The following is an 18,432-nucleotide window of genomic DNA, read 5'->3' as shown; positions in this document are numbered from 1 at the left end:
TATAGTGAGGAGTCCTGGAATGGAGGTCTATCCTCTATATAGTGATGTGTCCTGGAATGGAGGTCTATCCTCTATAGTGAGGGGTCCTGGAATGGAGGTCTATCCTCTATATAGTGATGTGTCCTGGAATGGAGGTCTATCCTCTATATAGTGAGGAGTCCTGGAATGGAGGTCTATCCTCTATAGTGAGGAGTCCTGGAATGGAGGTCTATCCTCTATATAGTGATGTGTCCTGGAATGGAGGTCTATCCTCTATAGTGAGGGGTCCTGGAATGGAGGTCTATCCTCTATATAGTGATGTGTCCTGGAATGGAGGTCTATCCTCTATAGTGAGGAGTCCTGGTATTGGAGGTCTATCCTCTATATAGTGATGTGTCCTGGAATGGAGGTCTATCCTCTATATAGTGAGGAGTCCTGGAATGGAGGTCTATCCTCTATATAGTGATGTGTCCTGGAATGGAGGTCTATCCTCTATATAGTGATGTGTCCTGGAATGGAGGACTATCCTCTATAGTGAGGAGTCCTGGAATGGAGGTCTATCCTCTATAGTGAGGAGTCCTGGAATGGAGGTCTATCCTCTATAGTGAGGAGCCCTGGAATGGAGGTCTATCCTCTATATAGTGATGTGTCCTGGAATGGAGGTCTATCCTCTATATAGTGAGGAGTCCTGGAATGGAGGTCTATCCTCTATATAGTGATGTGTCCTGGAATGGAGGTCTATCCTCTATATAGTGATGTGTCCTGGAATGGAGGTCTATCCTCTATAGTGAGGAGCCCTGGAATGGAGGTCTATCCTCTATAGTGATGTGTCCTGGAATGGAGGTCTATCCTCTATAGTGATGAGTCCTGGAATGGAGGTCTATCCTCTATATAGTGATGTGTCCTGGAATGGAGGTCTATCCTCTATAGTGAGGGGTCCTGGAATGGAGGTCTATCCTCTATATAGTGATGTGTCCTGGAATGGAGGTCTATCCTCTATATAGTGAGGAGTCCTGGAATGGAGGTCTATCCTCTATAGTGAGGAGTCCTGGAATGGAGGTCTATCCTCTATATAGTGATGTGTCCTGGAATGGAGGTCTATCCTCTATAGTGAGGGGTCCTGGAATGGAGGTCTATCCTCTATATAGTGATGTGTCCTGGAATGGAGGTCTATCCTCTATATAGTGAGGGGTCCTGGTATTGGAGGTCTATCCTCTATAGTGAGGGGTCCTGGTATTGGAGGTCTATCCTCTATATAGTGAGGAGTCCTGGTATTGGAGGTCTATCCTCTATAGTGAGGGGTCCTGGTATTGGAGGTCTATCCTCTATATAGTGAGGGGTCCTGGTATTGGAGGTCTGTCCTCTGTAGTGAGGGGTCCTGTTTCTGTCTCGGATATGTCTCCGGATTATGGTGGGGGGAGGTATACGGTGCAGTATCAGGACCCTTCTAGTCTACATGTCAGATACAGTAACCGCTTGATGTTACTGATTTTGGTCATGGAACCAGCGGTCATTTCTCCAAAGTGTCGCTGCAGGCCGCGTGTTTCTTGTGTTGCTGTGCGCGGCCTAACCATGTTACCTTGTCCTGCAGCATCTCCGCACTTGTCTCCCATCGAGCACATCTGTAGTTTTATTGGTCGGCCATTGTATCTTGATGATTTGTGGCCCCAGTGCGGCAGAACCTTCCTCAGACAACCATTAATAACCTCCCTGTTCCTGCGAGGGGCGCTCATACTCCATACTGAATATATTGAGATGTTTTGAATATTTTGTTTCCATTATTTTCCCATTTGCATATCATTAACATGTCTCTCCATCCTGGGATTTCCAGAGCTCCAGTGTTGAGGATTATATGAGAAGGCTGCAATACCATTCTGGGCCACTGGGCAGGGTAGAGCGCTGTGCTGTGTCAGTGATTGCAGCTGATTGGTGCAGGACCCCCACCCATCTGATACCAATGACCTGCGCTAAGGACAGGCCATCGATATGAATCTCCCCGAAAACCCTTTTACTGACACCCGATACCACCAGATAAGAGAATAGAAAACTGAGATGACAGAACTCCGACCCCGCTCATTTAACCCCTCAGCTGCTGCACTTAGAGCCACAAACCCTCTGTAAGCCCATTGGTGCATGGTGGGGTGACATGTCCACTAGGGACCTACCAAAGTCCCCCAGGTCAGCCATGGATGAGGACCAAATACCCTCCTGAAAGGACTGTAACGGACCCTCAGCTGTGAGGCGTGTGAGGTCTCTGCAGGGTTTCGGCTTTCTGGCTTCTAAATCTTGTGATATATTTTCGAGAATCTCGTCTCCTCAATCTGCCGCGGTAATGGGGTGATGACATCATCGAATTGTGCGCTGCTGAATGACGTCATGTGACCCTCCGATCCCCTCCTGCTCCTGTCACTCTCATTCTGTTTATGGAGCACGGCTGTCACCTTCGCGCTGTTTTCGGATACGTCGGCGGCGTTTACTCCGGTGCGCTGACCCAGAACCTTTCTAATCTCCATCCTGAGCCACAAGAGATTCCCTAATGTAGTTTACAGTCCATTATGTTATTAGCAGCCGGGCCAGAATCTCATGGACAATTAGAAGAGGAGACAAAGAGAGCGACGGCGAGAGAGAGAGAGAGAGCAGGAGAATGGGAGAGATAGAGAGCGACGGGGAAAGAGAGAGCAGGAGAAAGGGAGAGAGAAAGAGACAGAGAAAGCGATAGAGAGTAACAGGGAGAGAGAGCGACGGGGAAAGAGAGAGCAGGAGAAAGGGAGAGACAGAGTGAGAGAGAGCAGGAGAAAGGGAGAGAAAAAGAGACAGAGAAAGCGATAGAGAGCAACAGGGAGAGAGAGCAACGGGGAAAGAGAGAGCAGGAGAGAGAGACACAGGGTGAGAGAGCAGGATAAAGGGAGAGAGACAAGGAGATAGAGAGCAACAAGGAGAGAGAGAGAGCGACAGGAAGAAAGAGAGCAGGAGAAAGGGAGAGGGAGAAAGAGATAGAGAGCAACGAGGAAAGAGAGAGCAGGAGAAAGGGAGAGAGACCGCGACAGAGAGAGAGTAACAGGGAGAGAGCAACAAGGAGAAAGAGACAAGTAGAATACAGGCTAAGTAATGTAATGTATGAACACAGTGACTGTACCAGCAGAATAGTGAGCGCAGCTCTGGAGTATAATACAGGATAAGTCATGTAATGTATGTACACAGTGACTGCACCAGCAGAATAGTGAGCGCAGCTCTGGAGTATAATACAGGGTAAGTAATGTAATGTATGTACACAGTGACTGTACCAGCAGAATAGTGAGCGCAGCTCTGGAGTATAATACAGGATAAGTAATGTAATGTATGTACACAGTGACTGCACCAGCAGAATAGTGAGCGCAGCTCTGGAGTATAATACAGGATAAGTAATGTAATGTATGTACACAGTGACTGTACCAGCAGAATAGTGAGCGCAGCTCTGGAGTATAATACAGGATAAGTAATGTAATGTATGTACACAGTGACTGCACCAGCAGAATAGTGAGCGCAGCTCTGGAGTATAATACAGGATAAGTAATGTAATGTATGTACACAGTGACTGCACCAGCAGAATAGTGAGCGCAGCTCTTGAGTATAATACAGGATAAGTCATGTAATGTTTGTACACAGTGACTGTACCAGCAGAATAGTGAGCGCAGCTCTGGAGTATAATACAGCATAAGTAATGTAATGTATGTACACAGTGACTGTACCAGCAGAATAGTGAGTGCAGCTCTGGAGTATAATACAGGATAAGTAATGTAATGTATGTACACAGTGACTGCACCAGCAGAATAGTGAGCGCAGCTCTGGAGTATAATACAGGATAAGTAATGTAATGTATGTACACAGTGACTGCACCAGCAGAATAGTGAGCGCAGCTCTGGAGTATAATACAGGATAAGTAATGTAATGTATGTACACAGTGACTGTACCAGCAGAATAGTGAGCGCAGCTCTGGAGTATAATACAGGATAAGTAATGTAATGTATGTACACAGTGACTGTACCAGCAGAATAGTGAGCGCAGCTCTGGGGTATAATACAGGATAAGTAATGTAATGTATGTACACAGTGACTGTACCAGCAGAATAGTGAGCGCAGCTCTGGAGTATAATACAGGATAAGTAATGTAATGTATGTACACAGTGACTGCACCAGCAGAATAGTGAGCGCAGCTCTGGGGTATAATACAGGATGAGTAATGTAATGTATGTACACAGTGACTGTACCAGCAGAATAGTGAGCGCAGCTCTGGAGTATAATACAGGATAAGTAATGTAATGTATGTACACAGTGACTGCACCAGCAGAATAGTGAGCGCAGCTCTGGAGTATAATACAGGATAAGTAATGTAATGTATGTACACAGTGACTGCACCAGCAGAATAGTGAGCGCAGCTCTGGAGTATAATACAGGATAAGTAATGTAATGTATGTACACAGTGACTGTACCAGCAGAATAGTGAGCGCAGCTCTGGAGTATAATACAGGATAAGTAATGTAATGTATGTACACAGTGACTGCACCAGCAGAATAGTGAGCGCAGCTCTGGAGTATAATACAGGATAAGTAATGTAATGTATGTACACAGTGACTGCACCAGCAGAATAGTGAGCGCAGCTCTGGAGTATAATACAGGATAAGTAATGTAATGTATGTACACAGTGACTGCACCAGCAGAATAGTGAGCGCAGCTCTGGAGTATAATACAGGATAATATATGTATGTTTCCTGATGGCTTGGACAGATGCTGAGTGTTGCTTTTCCGTTGCTTGCTGTGTATAGTGTGTGTGGGGGGGGGATTTGCCTTTGAGTGACCTCTGTATTTCCAGTATCTGCTGTCATTCTTATATTTGCAGGCAGATCCTTCCCTGTTTGCTGCGGGGCGGGGGTGGCTCTGGCAGGGCGGGGGGTATTGATACTTAGCCGGGTGATATGTCACATTTTGGTCGCTCTCTCTGAACTTTATCAATCCTCAAAGAAAACGAGAAATCACCGAAACAGAAAATCAAAGATGTGACGGTGGAGCTCAAGAAATCAATGAGGGGAAAAATGTCCAATAAGATATAACCTGAGGACCCCGCAGGTTATATCCTATACAGAGGAGGACCCCGCAGGTTATACCTATACAGAGGAGGACCCCGCAGGTTATATCTGTACAGAGGAGGACCCCGCAGGTTATCTATACAGAGGAGGACCCCGCAGGTTATATCTATACAGAGGAGGACCCCGCAGGTTATATCTATACAGAGGAGGACCCCGCAGGTTATATCTATACAGAGGAGGACCCCGCAGGTTATATCCTATACAGAGGAGGACCCCGCAGGTTATATCCTATACAGAGGAGGACCCCGCAGGTTATCTATACAGAGGAGGACCCCGCAGGTTATATCTATACAGAGGAGGACCCCGCAGGTTATACATATACAGAGGAGGACCCCGCAGGTTATATCTATACAGAGGAGGACCCCGCAGGTTATATCTATACAGAGGAGGACCCCGCAGGTTATACCTATACAGAGGAGGACCCCGCAGGTTATATCTATACAGAGGGGGACCCCGCAGGTTATATCTATACAGAGGAGGACCCCGCAGGTTATATCTATACAGAGGAGGACCCCGCAGGTTATATCTATACAGAGGAGGACCCCGCAGGTTATATCTATACAGAGGAGGACCCCGCAGGTTATATCTGTACAGAGGAGGACCCCGCAGGTTATATCTATACAGAGGAGGACCCCGCAGGTTATATCTATACAGAGGAGGACCCTGTGTCAGTTATACAGCAGCCAATTGTTCCCGATTCCCAGGCCCTCGGTCGCCTCTCTTGCTCTTCCCTCTGTTTTAGGGTCCCAGCACATATAAGTCCTTGCGGATTGTTCAGTCCTTGCTGTGATGTTCAGGATGCTGCACAACGTTACGGCCGCCCCATTACTTATACAATTATTATCATCTACCCCACGCCCGTCTTTGTGCATCACGAGGGTCCGGCTGGTCAGAGCTTCAGTGACCAGATCTTCATCAGTAGTGAAGGCGGCAGGCTATGGCACAGGGATCGGCACCCGGGGGGGTATGTCTTCTGCATAGTTATTGGGGCAGGAGTATGGGGGGGGGGGGCAGATGGGGGTCAGTTTGGTCCCACTACTATTATCCAGTTTATATACATCTTCTATCCTTCTGTTTCTGGGCAGGAGGTGTCCTGGGCTGATTTCGGGTTTCCAGGAAGAGACGGTCGGGACAGCACACTGTGGGTTGGAAGTCGTGGAGCGAACACCCCCTGTCACATCGATTCCTACGGCTGTAACCTGGTGCTACAAGTGCAAGGCAGGTAACGTGGAAGCCATTGAGATCAGGTGATGGTGATGTCATCAGCGTACGGGCTGGAACTTTCTGTCTTTGGCTGCCCATCAATATTTGCATTGTCCAGTGGAGAGCCCGGTATTTCAGCTAAAGTTAACCCTTTCCTTCCCTCATTGGATGCAAGTTACAGTATGCTGATTCTGTCTGCAGCCACAACTATCCTGTGTGTCACATATTTGCAGGCTGGAGCAAACGCCATGTGGCAAAGCTGGGTGCTTACCGTTGCTGCAGTGACTCACAGCGCCTCCATGTGGTGATATGGACAGTAGTAATAGGAATGTAGGTGCAATGTGTCTTGTATGTCTGGGACACACAGGATAGTTGTGCCTGCGGATAGATCTGAACATGGTGGACAGGGCAGAGTTAGTTGTAGAAACAGTTTGTGAACCACAGTGACCATTGAGCAGATTCTGTTTATGCATATGGTTTTGGGGTCGGCCATCTTGTCTGAGTTCTGAGTGTCTTGAGTGTCTTGTTCTGCAACATCCATTCCATTGGTGAGAGTATAGTGGGCATGTTCTATGGGAGAGTGGTGCACGTTCTGTGAGCTGTGCAAAGGGCACTGCAGGTGGGACAGAATGTGAGCGGTCATCGTCACATTGACTTCTATGGGAGAGCGTAGTGAGCATGCTCTATGACTTATATTAGGTAGTATATACTCATCTGTAGACTTCTAAGGGAGAGTGTAATGGGCATGCTCTATGACTTATATTAGGTAGCATATACTCATCTGTAGACTTCTAAGGGAGAGTGTAATGGGCATGCTCTATGACTTATATTAGGTAGCATATACTCATCTGTAGACTTCTATGGGAGAGCGTAGTGGGCATGCTCTATGACTTATATTAGGTAGTATATACTCATCTGTAGACTTCTATGGGAGAGCGTAGTGGGCATGCTCTATGACTTATATTAGGTAGCATATACTCATCTGTAGACTTCTATGGGAGAGCGTAGTGGGCATGCTCTATGACTTATATTAGGTAGTATATACTCATCTGTAGACTTCTATGGGAGAGCGTAGTGGGCATGCTCTATGACTTATATTAGGTAGCATATACTCATCTGTAGACTTCTATGGGAGAGCGTAATGGGCATGCTCTATGACTTATATTAGGTAGTATATACTCATCTGTAGACTTCTATGGGAGAGCGTAGTGGGCATGCTCTATCATTGTGGCCTTTGCTTGAGGTGGACAGAAAACCACTTGACTGTCCCTTACAGCTAATAACATTGAGCATTATATGATGTCACTGTGTGGTTGTGATGATGTCACCAGCTCTACATTCCCATTGTCCAGTCGCTATGACTCTGGCAGTAGAAGAGTTAATCCCCGGGGTCTCCAGAGCTGACATGGGGTCTAATGGCTAAATATTGAGCATTAATGATCCCCTGGCCTCTCCTGTCCCCGGACGCCCCCGCCCCTCTCTGCTCGCTCGGGGTCAGGCTGCTCTGCTCACTTTTATGATTATTTAATACGCCATTTATTGATGCAAAAAAGCTTTGTGGATCGGAGCGCAGCGCGACACGTTACATGTGAATACTAATGGGGGACGGATCGATCCAAAAGAGGAGCCTGCGGGATCAGAATGGGGAAGTGACCGCTGACGATACCTCCTGCACCGCTCCCGAACTCTGCCTGCTAATAACACGGCAGGTCACTCCTCTCCTGAAATACTCTGCACTGCTGGGGACCTTGCTGCTCCCACTATGTAACTAATGTGCATTATTCAGGATCAGCTCTCTTTTCTCCTGACATGCTCTGTGCTGCTGTGAACATGTTTGTGCACACAATTATAAGTCTGTCTATGTATCTGTTAGATCTCCCTTCTTGTGGCAGTTTCCTCACTTCTCTATGTGATCTCTATTTTCAGAAAGCGCTGGCACCTGTTTCCTCCCGAGGACACGGCCTATTTATACCCCACCCGAATCCCATATGAAGAGTCCAGCATCTTCAGCAAGGTTAATGTGGTGAACCCTGACCGGAGGAGTTATCCTGCATTTTCAAGGGCACGTCCACATGTGGTCACCTTACATCCAGGCCAGGTATACAGCATATAGCGTACAGCTGAGTGTACATGACCTCCAATGTGAGAGCCACAGAGAGACATTAACCCTGTGACACCACATTATAGAGTTACATTATAACTGCCAGTGTGCACCACTAGGGGGAGCTCACTACATACAGATTATACAGTCACCACTAGAGGGAGCTCACTACATACAGATTATACAGTCACCACTAGGGGGAGCTCACTACATACAGATTATACAGTCACCACTAGGAGGAGCTCACTACATACAGATTATACAGTCACCACTAGGGGGAGCTCACTAAATACAGATTATACAGTCACCACTATAGGGAGGTCACTACATACAGATTATACAGTCACCACTAGGAGGAGCTCACTACATACATATTATACAGTCACCACTAGGAGGAGCTCACTACATACAGATTATACAGTCACCACTAGGGGGAGCTCACTACATACAGATTATACAGTCACCACTAGGGGGAGCTCACTACATTCAGATTATACAGTCACCACTAGGAGGAGCTCACTACATACAGATTATACAGTCACCACTATAGGGAGGTCACTACATACAGATTATACAGTCACCACTAGGAGGAGCTCACTACATACAGATTATACAGTCACCACTATAGGGAGGTCACTACATACAGATTATACAGTCACCACTAGGAGGAGCTCACTACATACAGATTATACAGTCACCACTAGAGGGAGCTCACTACATACAGATTATACAGTCACCACTAGGGGGAGCTCACTACATACAGATTATACAGTCACCATTATGGGGAGGTCACTACATACAGATTATACAGTCACCCCTAGGGGGAGCTCACTACATACAGTATATACAGTCACCACTAGGAGGAGCTCACTACATACAGATTATACAGTCACCACTAGGGGGAGCTCACTACATACAGATTATACAGTCACCACTAGGGGGAGCTCACTACATACAGAATATACAGTCACCACTAGGGGGAGCTCACTACATACAGATTATACAGCCACCACTAGGAGGAGCTCACTACATACAGATTATACAGTCACCACTAGGGGGAGCTCACTACATACAGATTATACAGTCACCACTATGGGGAGGTCACTACATACAGATTATACAGTCACCCCTAGGGGGAGCTCACTACATACAGTATATACAGTCACCACTAGGAGGAGCTCACTACATACAGATTATACAGTCACCACTAGGGGGAGCTCACTACATACAGATTATACAGTCACCACTAGGGGGAGCTCACTACATACAGTATATACAGTCACCACTAGGAGGAGCTCACTACATACAGATTATACAGTCACCACTAGGGGGAGCTCACTACATACAGATTATACAGTCACCACTAGGAGGAGCTCACTACATACAGATTATACAGTCACCACTAGGAGGAGCTCACTACATACAGATTATACAGTCACCACTAGGGAGAGCTCACTACATACAGATTATACAGTCACCACTAGGAGGAGCTCACTACATACAGATTATACAGTCACCACTAGGAGGAGCTCACTACATACAGATTATACAGTCACCACTAGGAGGAGCTCACTACATACAGATTATACAGTCACCACTAGGAGGAGCTCACTACATACAGATTATACAGTCACCACTAGGGGGGGCTCACTACATACAGATTATACAGTCACCACTAGGGGGAGCTCACTACATACAGATTATACAGTCACCACTATAGGGATGTCACTACATACAGTATATACAGTCACCACTAGGGGGAGCTCACTACATACAGATTATACAGTCACCACTATAGGGATGTCACTACATACAGTATATACAGTCACCACTAGGGGGAGCTCACTACATACAGATTATACAGTCACCACTATAGGGAGGTCACTACATACAGTATATACAGTCACCACTAGGGGGAGCTCACTACATACAGATTATACAGTCACCACTAGGAGGAGCTCACTACATACAGATTATACAGTCACCACTAGGGGGAGCTCACTACATACAGTATATACAGTCACCACTAGGAGGAGCTCACTACATACAGATTATACAGTCACCACTATAGGGAGGTCACTACATACAGTATATACAGTCACCACTAGGGGGAGCTCACTACATACAGATTATACAGTCACCACTATAGGGAGGTCACTACATACAGTATATACAGTCACCACTAGGAGGAGTTCTGGATCTTGCTGTACACTGGTTAGACATAGAGCTCATGTGTTCAGAGTCTGGTCGGTGCTGCAGGGTTATTTTTTGCAGTCTGAAAGAATTTGCTTAAGGAATTAAGAAACTATTTTTTGCTTTTTTCTGCCTCGCGTTGATTCTGATGGGTTTTTCTCGGTGGAATCTGATAGTAATGCCGCTTTTGTTTCCTCTTGCTGAAAAAATCATCTACAGGAAAATATCTGCTGACTTGAAGATTCCACCTGAAAATCCTCCTGCAGAAATCCTCCTGTAGGTCACATGTGTATGTCTATTCTATATAGTGTATATACAGTGATGCTGCTGGGCGGTGACGTATCTCACAGCCTCGCTGACCTGTATGGGTCACTCGCCGTCCTCTGCGCACATTGTCCCGTTTCGCCAGGTCTCAGCTGCAGTAACATTTATTCCAGATAATTCAGAGATTGTGTAAAGTGACGAGTGGGATAAGACGCTGCAGCGGAGCCCTGACAAAGCTCAGGACACTGGAGATATTCAGGAGAATGACTTCATGTTCTGTTATGTGGAGACGTCGAGTTGCGATCTCACCAGTGGCCGCTGCGACATGTGAAGAGCGCCACCTGCTGCTCAGTCTAGGTCACAGCAGGTTTTCCAGTGTCTTGGTGTAGACTTATATACATAGAGGTGCACTGACCCTTTAAATCTGCGATGGTTAATTTCGGGTGGATCCGAGTAGGTTTCTTCTGTGTATTGGACGGTTCTCTGCATTTCTTACAATGTATTTCCTGATGTAGCCTGCGTGGCACATGGTGCAGTCTGAACATACCCTTATGTATACCCCCCGGACCCCGCACATTCTCCTACACTACCAGGGGCACGTTCCGCCTGCTCTGGGCACATGGACGTCTTGGTCACTCTTCACACTTGTCACTGCTTTTATTGCTGTGTCATTTCGCCACTTTTCTCATCAATGACGACGACATGAAACCTGTCTGCATTGTCTGCGGGTTTATCGCCCCTGACTGGGGTGGAGGGTTATAGGGGGGTGAGATCTGTCCCCAGGGAGCCCCCTGACTAATCTCCATATAGGACGGACCCTGCTGAGTGTGACTCGAGGCTCCAGGCCGGACTATACTCCTGGTTGTCATGCTGCAGGCTTCTCTACTGTGTTGGTGGTACTACAGGTCCCAGCCAGCCCAATCTCTTCACACTATTCTCAGTAATGTGCCAGTATGGCCGCCACCACAGCGGTCACCTATAGATGAGTGATGCCCTGTACGGCCATGTCCTCTGCAGAGTGTCTCACCATTCCTATATAGTCCCACTATCAAGGGAATAAAGCTCTTTCTCTTACCGCCCCCTGTAGGTGCTTGTTGTCCCGCAGCGCTGGTGGCATTACGTGGAATCTGTGGATGACGTCACCGTTAGCGTCAACTCCTGGCTGGAGCTGGTAAGGTCCTGGGGGATGGGCGTGTGATCGGTGCTGTAGATTATATTTGCTATACAGGGTGATTCCGGCGCAGTGTATACATCACCTGGTGACACAATATTATATCAGATACCAGTGGATAATATCTATAGAAATGGCGGCGTGTGATGTCACTCAGGACTTTGTGACATCACACTAACCATGTATGTGTGCTGGAAGAGAGATGACATCATATATAGTTACATCACTGCTTACATATAATATGTAATATCTCTGCTCACCCATAGCATGATGACATCACTTTATATTGCTACTATATGATGACATCACGACTGACCTTATACCATATGATGACATGACTACTTAGTGATAATATATGATGACGTCACTGACAATACACGATGACATCACTGGCGACTATAGTGTATAATTCCAGGTGACGCGCAGGTTACGTTGCGCTGGGCTGTGTGTAGCATTGCGCCGGGCTGTGTGTAGCGTTGCGCTGGGCTGTGTGTAGCATTGCGCCGGGCTGTGTGTAGCGTTGCGTGGCCCCATGTCCGGTTTAGAGGGAGGGTCTGGCTGTCACTTGTCATTGAGTCCTTGCCGCTCTGTCAGACATTCGTCTCTCCACAATCAATACCAGTAAGGAGAAATTCACTGTCTGCAGAAGGAAGACGAGCACGAGACAGTCCGTCTCCATATACAGGTAATAAAGTCATCGCTGCCCTAATATAAAGCCGCGGCCCCCGGCAGCAGCGATCAATAACCACCAGATAGAAACGTGTTCAGTAGTCAGGACGTGCCGATCCCCTCACTGGCCATAACAAGAAGCGGAACGGGAAGACACCGATGTATCACTGCTCACACATACACACAATGTCCAGCCCAGAGCTGCTGATACATCATGTCTAATACTCCAAGCACCTCCAGAGCTGCACTCACTATTCTGCCATTATCTCACATCTAATACTCCACTCACATCCAGAGCTGCACTCTCTATTCTGCCATTATCTCACATCTAATACTCCAAGCACCACCAGAGCTGCACTCACTATTCTGCCATTATGTCACATCCAATACTCCACTCACCTCCAGAGCTGCACTCACTATTCTGCCATTTTCTCTCATCTAATACTCCACTCACCTCCAGAGCTGCACTCACTATTCTGCCATTAGCTCACATCTAATACTCCAAGCTGCTCCAGAGCTGCACTCACTATTCTGCCATTTTCTCTCATCTAATACTACACTCACCTCCAGAGCTGCACTCACTATTCTGCCATTTTCTCTCATCTAATACTCCACTCACCTCCAGAGCTGCACTCACTATTCTGCCATTTTCTCTCATCTAATACTCCACTCACCTCCAGAGCTGCACTCACTATTCTGCCATTTTCTCTCATCTAATACTCCACTCACCTCCAGAGCTGCACTCACTATTCTGCCATTTTCTCTCATCTAATACTCCACTCACCTCCAGAGCTGCATTCACTATCCTGCTGTTCCATCATGTCTAACACTCCAGTCACATCCAGAGCTGTCTTTTATTGTTTAGGTGGGAATTACAATTGATTGTTATTGATAAGCAGCAGATCGGCGCCACCTAGTGGGGGGTTTACCATGAGGCGTCCCATTATAGGATCACCAGAGCGTAGACCTGATGTATGAGGGTCCCCTGATCCTCTGCACCTGCACAGTCGGGGCCCCAGATGATGGCGGGTGTAGTTCAGCGGCGGTCGGCAGTTTTCTGGACGCTCTCCAGTTGCCGTGTATATAAAACAGAGAAATAATTTGGCGGCAGATTTATTCCATTGTGATATAATGAAATTCAGATTGTGCCGTTCATCATCGGCCGCGCGTTTTACGTCTCCACAGTCCGCTTATTAAAAATGTAACATCAGATAATGGAGCCAATTCCAACTCCTGACCTCGGCGTAATGGATCTGCGGCAAACGCAATACACGAAGGTGGCGAGTAACCCCGAAATACTAGAACCGCAGCGGCCTGTCCTGCAGTCCTATGTAACACCACAGATCATGTAGTAGATGTCACCGGCAGTCCTATGTAACACCACAGATAACACAGTGATAACTCTCTATATACAGGTAATGTAGTAGATGTCACCGGCAGTCCTATGTAACGCCACAGATAACACAGTGATAACTCTCTATATACAGGTAATGTAGTAGATGTCACCGGCAGTCCTATGTAACACCACAGATAACACAGTGATAACTCTCTATATACAGGTAATGTAGTAGATGTCACCGGCAGTCCTATGTAACACCACAGATAACACAGTGATAACTCTCTGAGTACAGGTAATGTAGTAGATGTCACCGGCAGTCCTATGTAACACCACAGATAACACAGTGATAACTCTCTATATACAGGTAATGTAGTAGATGTCACCGGCAGTCCTATGTAACACCACAGATAACACAGTGATAACTCTCTATATACAGGTAATGTAGTAGATGTCACCGGCAGTCCTATGTAACACTACAGATAACACAGTGATAACTCTCTATATACAGGTAATGTAGTAGATGTCACCGGCAGTCCTATGTAACACCACAGATAACACAGTGATAACTCTCTATATACAGGTAATGTAGTAGATGTCACCGGCAGTCCTATGTAACACCACAGATAACACAGTGATAACTCTCTATATACAGGTAATGTAGTAGATGTCACCGGCAGTCCTATGTAACACCACAGATAACACAGTGATAACTCTCTATATACAGGTAATGTAGTAGATGTCACCGGCAGTCCTATGTAACACCACAGATAACACAGTGATAACTCTCTATATACAGGTAATGTAGTAGATGTCACCGGCAGTCCTATGTAACACCACAGATAACACAGTGATAACTCTCTATATACAGGTAATGTAGTAGATGTCACCAGCAGTCCTATGTAACACACAGATAACACAGTGATATCTCTCTATATACAGGTAATGTAGTAGATGTCACCGGCAGTCCTATGTAACACCACAGATAACATACTGTCACTATGTGCTGTGCCTATAGACATGTTGAGCTCTGCTGCGCTGGTTCTCCCCACTCTCGGTGCGGTCACGTTCCGGTTGTGCTGGATGAATAATCGGAATCCTCTTAATGAGTTTTTCTCATCCTGCAGATCTTTGTTCGATGCTTTAATTCTCTGACAATATAAAGGGGATTAGATTTCTGTGACCTTTCTATACCCCACCGTCTTCCCATCAAGGAGATTGCACCTTAACCCCTTCATTACCACTGGCTGCAGGGACTCAGCTCATTTACAGGGTGTAGGGATTGAGGGGTTAATCCCTATGGACTGCGGCAGGTGAAGGGTTATTGTGTGCAGAGGGGTAAATGTGCAAGGGGATGTATAAGGGATTATTAGTCCCAAATCCAGGGACCCCACTCTACATGACCAGTGTAAGCAGCAAATCCAGGGCCGTGATGTCACAGTACAGAGATACAGCGTTGGCCAAAAGTATCGCCCCCTGCAGTCCTGTCAGATAATCCTCGCTGTCCCCAGATAATGATTACACAGCACAAACTCTTATATAGTATATAAGTGACACAGGGTATATACAGTATAAGTATTGCCCCCTGCAGTCCTGTCAGATAATCCTCGGTGTCCCCCAGATAATGATTACACAGCACAGACTCTTATATAGTATATAAGTGACACAGGGTATATACAGTATAAGTATCGCCCCCTGCAGTCCTGTCAGATAATCCTCGCTGTCCCCCAGATAATGATTACACAGCACAGACTCTTATATAGTATATAAGTGACACAGGGTATATACAGTATAAGTATCGCCCCCTGCAGTCCTGTCAGATAATCCTCGCTGTCCCCCAGATAATGATTACACAGCACAGACTCTTATATAGTATATAAGTGACACAGGGTATATACAGTATAAGTATCGCCCCCTGCAGTCCTGTCAGATAATCCTCGCTGTCCCCCAGATAATGATTACACAGCACAGACTCTTATATAGTATATAAGTGATACAGGGTATATACAGTATAAGTATTGCCCCCTGCAGTCCTGTCAGATAATCCTCGCTGTCCCCCAGATAATGATTACACAGCACAGACTCTTATATAGTATATAAGTGACACAGGGTATATACAGTATAAGTATCGCCCCCTGCAGTCCTGTCAGATAATCCTCGCTGTCCCCCAGATAATGATTACACAGCACAGACTCTTATATAGTATATAAGTGACACAGGGTATATACAGTATAAGTATCGCCCCCTGCAGTCCTGTCAGATAATCCTCACTGTCCCCAGATAATGATTACACAGCACAGACTCTTATATAGTATATAAGTGACACAGGGTATATACAGTATATGTATCGCCCCCTGCAGTCCTGTCAGATAATCCTCGCTGTCCCCCAGATAATGATTACACAGCACAGACTCTTATATAGTATATAAGTGACACAGGGTATATACAGTATAAGTATCGCCCCCTGCAGTCCTGTCAGATAATCCTTGGTGTCCCCCAGATAATGAATACACAGCACAGACTCTTATATAGTATATAAGTGACACAGGGTATATACAGTATAAGTATCGCCCCCTGCAGTCCTGTCAGATAATCCTCGCTGTCCCCAGATAATGATTACACAGCACAGACTCTTATATAGTATATAAGTGACACAGGGTATATACAGTATAAGTATCGCCCCCTGCAGTCCTGTCAGATAATCCTCGCTGTCCCCCAGATAATGATTACAAGCACAAACTCTTTGGTAATATCTTCAGTTATTTTGCAATGAAAAAACACAAAAGAGAATGAAAATAAAGTCACATCATTGATCAGTTTACACAAAACTCCAAAACTGGTGCGGACAGAAGTATTGGTGCCCTCAGCCTAATACTTGGTAGCACAACCTGTAGACACAATAACTGCGCACAACCGCTTCCGCTAACCAGCAATGAGTTTCTTACAAGGCTCTGCTGGAATCTTAGACCATTCTTCTTTGGCAAACTGCTCGCGGTCCCCCCTGAGATGTGAAGGGGGCCTTGTAGCCTTGAGATTGCTCAGGCTTCCTCACAATTTTGCTTCTCAAGTCCTCAGACAGTTCTTTGGTCTTCTTTCTTTTCTCCATGCTCAATGTGGTCACACAAGGACACAGGACAGAGGTGGAGTCAACTTTAATCCATTTCAACTGGCTGCAAGTGTGATTTAGTTATTGCCATCACCTGTTAGGTGCCTCAGGTAAGTAACAGGTGCTGTTAATGACACAAATTACAGAAGCATCACATGATTTTTCAGACAGTGCCAATACTTTTGTCCACCCCCTTTTTATGTTTGCTGTGGAATTATATCCAATTTGGCTTTTTGACAATTTTTTTTGTGGTTTTCCATTGAAGACAAATTAAATGAAGATAATACCAAAGAAATTGTGATTGTAATCATTATCTGGAAGAACACGAGTATTATCTGACAGAACTGCAGGGGGGCCACCACTGTAATACACACAGTGATGTCACAGTACAGATAATATACATACAATGCAGTGACTTTGTGACATCATAGAATATAAAGTCCAGTAATTGCTATGATGTCACTTGCAGGCGTTGCGTTGGCTCAGTGCAGTAGTGGACGTAGATTTTCACTTCTTATTTCATCACCCGCAGTTATCACTCCCCAGGTCTCAGTGACTATGGGACCCCCTAAGTTGTTGGACCCCATAGCCGCCCCACATTCTTGAGTATACAGCTTCCTGGGCCCCTCCATCTCTGCTGGGCCTTGTCTTGTAGTTACACATGTGATAATTGTGTCATGTCGCACAGAGGAGGCCGGCCAAGTGGTTGTCACCTAGGTTGCTATATGCTTTCTGTTTATTGGGGTGTCCCACATCGTTATATGATAGGAGACATTTTTGTGATGTGCAGGACTCTGACCATGAGGCCCGGGTGGAAGAAGCAATAACCAGGATGGTGGTGTGTGCCTTTAAATCTGCGGAGGACCCAGCAAGATCAGGGGAGTGGCTAAACCCCACAGAGGTGAGTGCGGGGGCGGAGTGTAATATTCTGCCCCTTCCTGTTGCTGTGGACACAATATCCAGGGAACCAATCAGGAATCTCCTTAGATGAAACATTGTATCGTCCAATAATCCAGACTATCTGGTAATGTGTAAGGTTCCTTGGTATGTTTGGGAGCTTCATGATTGATCCTGATCACGTTCTGTGTCCTGGATGATCAGATTTCTTGGCTTGTGTTGGGTCGGCGGCGGTTCTATATCCCCTCTGACCCACATTGTATGGCGTTCGCTGTAATCCGCGCGGTGTCTGCCGCCAGTTTTGCTTATGTCTAACTTCGCTGAGGAGGAGAGAAATGTGATTGTTCCTCTGAAGGACAGAATCTGCTGACTGAACTCTGGAGGAATAGAA

The 18,432-nt window shown here is 46.2% G+C and overlaps 2 protein-coding genes across 2 annotated transcripts in view; one reads left to right on the top strand and one right to left on the bottom strand.

The window, feature by feature from the left end:
• Positions 1-18,432, bottom strand: part of EAF2 (ELL associated factor 2) — a 361,203-nt gene that overhangs the window by 185,232 nt on the left and 157,539 nt on the right. The gene's annotated exons all lie outside the window — the stretch shown is intronic.
• The window catches only part of HSPBAP1 (HSPB1 associated protein 1), a 32,854-nt gene that overhangs the window by 13,898 nt on the left and 524 nt on the right, over positions 1-18,432 (top strand). Inside the window, exons 4-7 of the mRNA XM_075284721.1 lie at positions 6,187-6,323; positions 8,231-8,402; positions 11,950-12,033; positions 17,935-18,045. Of these exons, the coding sequence (XP_075140822.1) occupies positions 6,187-6,323; positions 8,231-8,402; positions 11,950-12,033; positions 17,935-18,045 (504 nt within the window). The remainder of the gene's footprint in view (positions 1-6,186; positions 6,324-8,230; positions 8,403-11,949; positions 12,034-17,934; positions 18,046-18,432) is intronic.

This window comes from Leptodactylus fuscus, chromosome 8 (genome assembly GCF_031893055.1).
Source record: "Leptodactylus fuscus isolate aLepFus1 chromosome 8, aLepFus1.hap2, whole genome shotgun sequence".
Classification (NCBI taxonomy): domain Eukaryota; kingdom Metazoa; phylum Chordata; class Amphibia; order Anura; family Leptodactylidae; genus Leptodactylus; species Leptodactylus fuscus.
This window is presented reverse-complemented; position numbering and strand designations above follow the sequence as displayed.